At 45.4% G+C, this 8099-nt stretch overlaps 1 protein-coding gene and 1 pseudogene across 1 annotated transcript; one reads left to right on the top strand and one right to left on the bottom strand.

Moving 5' to 3' along the window:
- Window positions 1–442: 442 nt before the first annotated feature.
- On the bottom strand, window positions 443–3810 carry LOC120850815 (the record flags this gene model as incomplete). The annotated part of the gene is made up of 2 exons (XM_040223493.1): window positions 2595–3810; window positions 443–700 (listed from the first exon to the last, which is right to left on the bottom strand). Coding segments are annotated over exons 1-2 (1474 nt in total), but the record flags the coding sequence as incomplete, so codon positions are not given.
- A 643-nt stretch (window positions 3811–4453) lies between these two features.
- On the top strand, window positions 4454–7722 carry LOC120848818 (annotated as a pseudogene).
- Window positions 7723–8099: the final 377 nt, after the last annotated feature.

Raw genomic sequence — 8099 nt, forward strand, 5'->3', positions numbered from 1 at the left:
CATTGCTCTTTTATACAGTCAGCAGCTCTGGTTGTGCTTTTTGATTGCTGCTCATGTACTTTTGGAGTTAGCATATGCCAACATTTTATAGTGCAGCTTTCATGAACTCCTGCAAAAATTGCAAAGCCTCTTTTCCAAAGTTGCAAAGCCTAGTTTCAGTGTGCTTCTGTGGTGCGTGTGTGCACAATGGTAGCCAACATAATGTTTTGGGACGACAGTGCCCTTTCAAAGCATGTGAAATTCTGTAGAGTTAACTTGCAACCTCTCTCACCATCATCGCCCCAATGAAATATTGAATAGCACAAAGAGCAACCATTCGAGATATTCTTGCACAAGTCAGTGCTACTAAGTGTGCTACTTTGTGCTAGTAGAGCATGAAGGGGCACACTTCTAGGATATTCTTATGTCTTACTATATTCATAATTTTGTGTAGAAAACTCACCAATGTAGTATCTCTTTTGGGAGTTTGATGAAGTAAGCAGTTCCTCGGTGATCTGGCGGGTAACGCCCAGAAGCACGCCGTGCATGTAGTCCACCGTGAAGCCCCACACTAGGTCAAAGTGGGGAAGCTTCACGGTAGGAGATGGGCCCTTGTACCCATTGATGGGCACAGAGCACTCTAGACCAAGGGCCATGTCCCTCAGAACGCCTTCCGTTGTCCTGTCTGGTGAATCAGATGAATTGATGTAGCGCACACATCCTGTGAAGCAAAAGTTAAAATACATAAAGAGTTCATTTATACACAGGCCAGGTGCATGCTGTGAAATAAAGCCATCAAAATTGAGAAAAGACAAAAAAAAGACTGATTAATAAGTCTGGTTTACAATTTTTAATAAAAAATAATGCATTTACATTAAGTATAATTTAACTCTTTGGTCACAAATTTAGGCACCTCAACCTTGATAAGAGTTTATTACATTCCTATACTCCTAGTACAAATTTGGTGATATAGGGGTGATAACTGGTGCTATACACTCCAGTCATGGCCGCAATGTCTTCCTGAAATTTGCAATGGGGAAGGATTGATCACTGCAATGGAACAAGCACACTCGTTTTTTACAGCTTCATTTTTCTTATATATTGTTCACCAATGTTTGCTACTTCAGGAAACCTACTATACTCGTTTTCACCTCAATACCGTCTAGTAAAAAAAAGACCAGCTTTTGCGGAGGGTTACTAATTCTCATCTTTCTGTACTCAGTTAGGTACGTGTTTACGACCAAAATGTAACCTGAGTAAAATGCACAATGAAATGCCCAGCACGTCATATGACGAGTCGGAAAATGGCATTTGATCGCGCTAAAGGTACTTGGCCTTTAATTGTGCATCAGTCTCATATCGAATGCGTTTAGATTCAGCCATCTTTCCAACACATTGTATGATGGGCCAGGCACTGTGTGCATCTAGCCCTTAACAATTAGGATTTTGTATGCAAAAGCTCCAATAAATTAAAAATCACTCAAACAAAATCACTGCTCATTTTTTGCTTAAATTTATTGAGCCAAATAGTTAATTTGATTGCAATATGTATATCTCTCTGCCCACATTTCAAGGGAGATAGTAAATCAATTTGGTGTAACATGCTTGTATGGCTCTGGAGAATAGAAGAACATATTCAAATATGTCTCTGCTACATGGCTTGTTTTCAAATGTGAAGCACCTAAAGGGGTTATGACACAAAAATTAAACGGATAGATTATTCTTGAAATGGAATGCTCATAGGCTACATAGTATATACACAAAGTTATGCAATTTTTAGAGCTCTGGTAATTGCAATATTCAATTTACGAGTTTTTATCACTTTCATCTGGCGACCAGGCAACGCTGCCCAAGTTAGTCACACCATGGTGTCCATAAACCATATGACCATGAACGCTCTCTCGTTCTAGGCACCCCCATGATCACCAAAGCTCTCCTCGCCGTGGTACGATCAAAACCGCTCACGCAACTCGGTAACCCGAAAGCTATTCTCACTCTCGCCCCGGCTCGTTGACCTTCCAACCCGCATGCCCCTGCAAGATATTCTCGGACGGTGGTGACCACGGCGAGTTCGTCCGTAACTCGTCGTCGCTGGAGCTGGTCGCCAGCGGGTCGCAGTCAGATTGAACAGCTTCCAACATCTCTTGATAGCAATCACTCTGATCGCTGCTGCGATCACTGTAAAACATTTTGACAAGGCGAGCAATGCCGTAGACGTAATCGTCGCGGACCGCATGCACGCAATGTGGAAGGTAAACGAGGCAGCTGAAGCTCAAGACGCTAAGAGAGCCAAGTCTGTGAATGCGTGCAAGGAGACACCGCGCTGGACGCTGGCTATAAAGCCAGCCTTCAGCTCCGCCCGGATCCGGCCCTCCGAGGGACCTGCATATAAATCGATTTACCCATCGAAACTATTCTGCCATTTTAAAAACAAATTTAGCAGGATTATAGGAGCATCCAATGGGTCCTAGCAGTATAGTTATCTTATATTTTTTTTTTGGCGTGTCATAACCCCTTTAACATTGTGCTTTAGCACCAAAGACAAAAATATGCAATCATATATTACTGAATAATTGTCTTTGCTACAGTTCGAAACTGCAAAGTCATATTCTCACCCTCAATGTAGTCTCCTTTGATTAAGCACCACGGGCAGCCAAAGTAACCGTTGAACAGCACACAGTTCTGGACCGCAGATCGTGCTGGTGCATTAAGGGAGAAGCAGATGACAAAGGCTCTCGAAGAATGGCGGGTCCCTTGGTGCTCCCAGACAACTGGCTCCATGCTGTTGATGTCCTCAACAAACTTATTGAGGAATAGAGCCATGTTTGGGTGTCCCTTGCCAAACCACAGTCCTGCGAGGGTGCAATGCTCAAAACGCTGGGGGACCGGCAGTTCGTTCACCGTGAACTGGATGGGCCAAATGGAAGCCCCAGATGAAGAAAACACTGGACTGCCATCGGTGTTCACGGTGAGGGTGAGGTCACAGGCACCCAGACGCCCGCTTGCCCATAGCTGGCAGTGTGTCGTGGCTGAAGTAATGTATGCGATCACTACAGGCTCACTGGATGGCATACTTGTAAGACTGTCATGTAGCATGGCCTTTGTTTGACTGATGACCTGTTTCAGCTGTTCGTGCATTTTCAATGTTACGAAGAAAGCCCCACTCCTCTTCAGCTCATTGGCTTTGTTTTCTTCCTCGCACGTTGGGCAGAAAAGGGAATCCATTCCGTCACGAGACGATAACAGGTCACTGCAGGAATTGCAGTAATAGTGGTACTCTACCAGTTTTTCGGTCTTCGACCCCCACAACTTCCGAAACAAGTATTTGCTCCGGGGGAAGACGTCTGCCGCCGGAGCGAAGAAAATGTTGCCCATTTTCACGAGGTCGTCCAAACCCTTCCAGCTCAGCCCATTTGCCGATAGGAAGGACATCATCAGCGCGACCGCTTCGGCTTTCGTGGTGGTTGAGTGCGGCAATGTCTCCGATCCGAATTCACGAAGTCCTGCCGCCAGGAACTCCTCTTCCGACATGGCATCTGGTGGAGGGATGTTTTCGTCGACGTACTGACCTCCATCGGCCGTCTCAGTGTCGTCTGCGCTGTGTTCCTCGTCACTGGATGAGTACAACTCGTCGTCGTCGTCGTCGTCGTCGTAAGTGCCACCGGGAGGGCTTTCTGATCCGGCAGGTTCCGAATCCGAGTGAGCCGAAGGCTCTCGTGTGTGCGACTCGCTGTCGGAAATGTGGACAGCAATCGTCGATGGCAGGCTTTGAGAAGACAATTCTGTATTTGCGGAACTCGTCGATGAGTTGATGGCCCTATAATGTGCCATTGTCGACTTTGGAACATCAAAACTATTACCCTTCTCGTAATAGCGCAGCCGCCGACGCTTGGGTTCGCCGCCGCTGGCCATATTTTCTGCGGAAGCTCTAGGGCCCCTAAACAACCTTGGCTCAAGACTTTACAAGGACACAAAAGCTTTTAAGATGTCACTGAAACAAGAAACTCCGTAGGGGCATAGCAGCCTCGCTGGCAAACTATGTACATCACCATGCTTTGGCTCCTTGGCGTAGCTCGCTCGATCAGCTCAACGGCGTACCTTTAGAAATGGATTAATTTGGATTAGATTGTTACTGGGGGCGTTGCTGTTGTCTCGATACAAGTGCTCAAAGTTAATTTCAAGATTGAGATTTTGTTTCATTCAACAAAAATATGGTTCAATAGTATAAATTAAAACATACAACAAACTAATGCGTACTATTATAAAATAATTTTGAGAGGAATTTTAATTTACTTTTTTTCATTTCCATTAGTTTTTTTCCGATTCGATCCAATCCGTAGCCGATTGAGTTTCCCTTTACCGCCTTTACTTTCTGCTCGTCCTTGTTCCTCGCTCAGTTTCAGATTTCATTTGTGTCTCGGAGTTTATTTGGTTTGTTTTGATTATCGCTATCTCTAGTCTTGTGGTTTCTGCGATGAGGTACGCTTACATCAAATATGTTCAAGACGGGAAGCGGGCCGTTCTGCCTGTTTCTCTAATACAGAGGTTTTGTGCGAAGTCGAACGACGACCTTCCTTCGGCTTCCGTGAAAGCTTACTGGAGAATGCCGAACGGTGATGAGGAAGGATATTGCGATGCCCATGTCCTACACCTTGCAGGTGAGTACTTTTCTTTTGTTGCGTTTGTCACCCGCACAAGTTTAGAAACGTTATGGACGTGGTATTGCTTTGTTCGACCATAAGTCCGAACGCGGCCGATCCTACGAGCAGGTGCAGCCAATCCGACGCCGAGACCATATCACGTGAACTGCCTAGGGTGACCAGACGTCCCGTTTCCGCCGGGACAGTCCCGTTTTTGAGGTCCGCTTCTGCCGTCCCGTCTTTTTATGTTAATATAGAATCATGTCCCGTTTTCGCAGGAGTTCATAGTTTCTAAATTGGCACCGAGCGAGTAGAACCAAACCGAAACTACGCCTGTTTGTACAAGTATATTTCACAAAAAATAATCGTAGGTACTTTAAAATTTTTACCCAGAGAGTAATATTTAGAACTGTTCTTGCCCACAAACACCCTTACTCTCGCGAAGACGCGTAAATATTTTTTGAGCTGCTGGATATAGCACGCATGTAGAATTTCATTATGTTTATTTTCTCCAAATCTTGTACTTTAATACGCCCCCCTCCCTCCCCCTTTTCCGCTAGGATGTTCCGTATTCTAGCTTGAGGAATATGGTCAGCCTAGACCTGCCGGTTCCGTGCGGCGGCGTGCGGAGCACATATTCCCCAGAGTTTAACACAAAACTGTTAATGACAAAGTTTTGCTGAACTAAATGGTATAGGAATTCCTTTCCGGCGGTACTATCCGGGAAAAATGAAATGCGAACAGAGGAGCGCGTGGCTCGCGGTAGAGGCTGCGCCGCCTGTAAGTGAGCCTAGGAGCGAGGGTGTGTGGCCTACTTTGACGTGTTCACGGCCATCCCTCTGCGCTCCCCAAGCTTCAGCAGTGCGCCTCTTAGTGCGCTGAAAGCTATCACCGCTATGTTTGCTGGCTCAGCGCGTGCGATGCAAAGAAGCTCGCCGCACTCGCCGAGCAGGCAAAGATAGCGGTGACAGCTTTCAGTGACCTGAGAGGCGCACTGCCGAAGCTGGGGGAGAGCCAATCGAGGGGCGTGAGCACATTGAAGTAGGCCACGCACCCTCGCCCCTAGGTTGACTTGCAGGCGGTGCAGCCTGTACCGTGATCCACGCGCTCCTCTGTTCGCATTTCATTTTTCCCCGATTGCACAATCGGGGACAGCGAGTTGCTGGCTGGATGCTGCAAGGGGGCGTGTCCGGGGACCAAGTGGGTTAATAGGTTTGTAATTAGCAGCCGCAGACTGTTGCCACGAAGCGGGGTGAAAGCGGGGGGCGGGGGGGGGGGGGGAGGGGGGGGGGGCGGAACATGTTCACCAGGGATACATGAGCTGTCCGAAAAGGGTGACTGAAATGGCATGAGTTCTCTGCGCAGTCGTGCATGTAGCAACTTCCGGTGGAGCTGCACTACGTAGTGGAAGTCTCAACTCTGTGCAAACTTGCACTCAGAGTTGCGACTTTAAACAAGTGCAGTCAGTAAGAGCAGTATGGTGGCAGCTAGTAGATGTGCACAATTTTTAAAAGCCCTTGTTTACAAGGCCATCATGGCTACCATATATAAACAACACACGTCTAAATGCAGACTCGTGTATAATCCGTTACGTAAAATTTTCTCTCGCACTGCACTTAAATGTATATATAATACTCATTTCTTGCAATTCATTACATATTTTTATTGGCAGATAGAAATATCTAAAAATCTAAAGGCTTATTGAAAGCACCTGGCCCACTTCCACAACTTGAGTCAAAGCTAATTAGTTCTACTGATATTTATGCAGCATAATGGTTGGATGCCTTGGAATCTGGTCACTTTTATTCTGGTTGCAACGGTGATTTGTCCAGTGCAAAAAACTTCTTATGTGCTGCCACTCTTTTTGCATATGAATGTACCAGTAATTTTTCATTATCGCTTACAGAAACAGAGTCGGAGGTCTGCAGGTACCTGGCCAAAATTAAACGAGTGTCTGTTCCGGTAATTTTTACCGAGGATGGCAAAATAGTAAGTATAATTCATAATTTGTCCCTGAATATGTGGAGTGTCTTTTTATTTTACAGGACATTGAAAAGGTCTAGCCCACACAATTTTATTATATAAATTAGGATTTTTAAAATCTACAGAGTCGAATTTTGGACGACAAATACAGACGACCACTCTCTTGTATATGGCAAAAACATTCTTGTTATTTTACTCTTTCGATTGTAAATATTCAACTTACAGTGGGCTTAAGCTAAGCAAAAGTTAAATTTGTTTGTAAGGCCTAAGAGCCAAGCTTTGTGGATAAGATGGCATGAATAAGAAATACCGGACTTGTCAAATTGGGGCTATACTAGTGAACATTGCTCACTTGTTTTTTACTAGCTGAGACTGTATGAGCATTGCTCTGTTCAGCACTGAGAAAACAGATTTACTAAAGCTGAGCAAAACATCCTTTGCTGCCGCGTACAGTTTCATATTCTTATTTTTTCTTTAGGGTTCTGTCTGCGCTCACGGATTGTTGACATTGTCGTCTGTTTTCTTGTAATCTTTGCAAAACATTCCGATATATATATATATATTTATTTTTTTATTAAAAAAAGAAGTGGAGCGACCCAGGTCCCACGAAAATGAAACGTCAGGGCCTGCAAAGAAGCAGAGGCCTGCTAATGGTGCAGCTCCGACTGACAAAGAAATGAAGCGGAAAAAAAAATAGCCCAGGACCGTCGAATGGGGGAGTTCTTGCCACCGAAAAGTCGCAGCCGTGCTCCTCAGCATAGCCACTCAGACACGGACTCAAGTGGTGACGACGAGCTGTGTCTAAAGAGTGAACTCCGGCGAGCCAAAAGAACAATCAGGCGTTTGGAAGAGAAGCTCGAGCGGTCGGAGCACACAAACCGTCGCCTGACAAATGCCTTACTGCTGAAGATTGGTGAGATTCCCGGTATTAGAATAATGTTGTTCACAGTTTTCTTATTTCTCCTCGTTTTGTATTTTTATTGTACAGAGGCAACAGCTAACAGCACAAAGCTGCCTTCGTCACCTGCAAGGGCCACAAGGAAGCTGCCCACTACTATGCCTGCAGCATCCACTTCAAAAGCGTCTGAAGTGCCCCCTCTCGTGGCCCCGCCTGTTCAAGGTAGATTTGTATTGTGAATATTTTATATAGCTTTCTGGGAAAAAACATTGGAGCATAAAGATCTCTAAGTGCTTTTCTGCTACACTGCTTAGCATAGCCCTTAAAAAGTTTTGGTTAACGCAGCAAGGGTGGCAAAGGTGCGAGCGATAGCATTTCCAAGCCTGATAGCATTTTCAAGCAGACAATAGTAGCCACAAAGTCATTTTATCGAACACACTGATGTGGGCCAAAGTACTACTGTATAACCTCCCAAAGAAAGCTGTGTAGTGAATTCTCTTAATCTGAAAACATTGCTGACAGAGCAAGTGTTTGAATTTTCGGAGTGGTCGGTGGTGGTTAGACGTGGCTCCTCCTTGTCAGCTCCGCTTGCATGATTC

Source organism: Ixodes scapularis, unplaced genomic scaffold, assembly GCF_016920785.2.
Source record: "Ixodes scapularis isolate PalLabHiFi unplaced genomic scaffold, ASM1692078v2 ptg001275l_1___fragment_1__unscaffolded, whole genome shotgun sequence".
Classification (NCBI taxonomy): Eukaryota; Metazoa; Arthropoda; class Arachnida; order Ixodida; family Ixodidae; genus Ixodes; species Ixodes scapularis.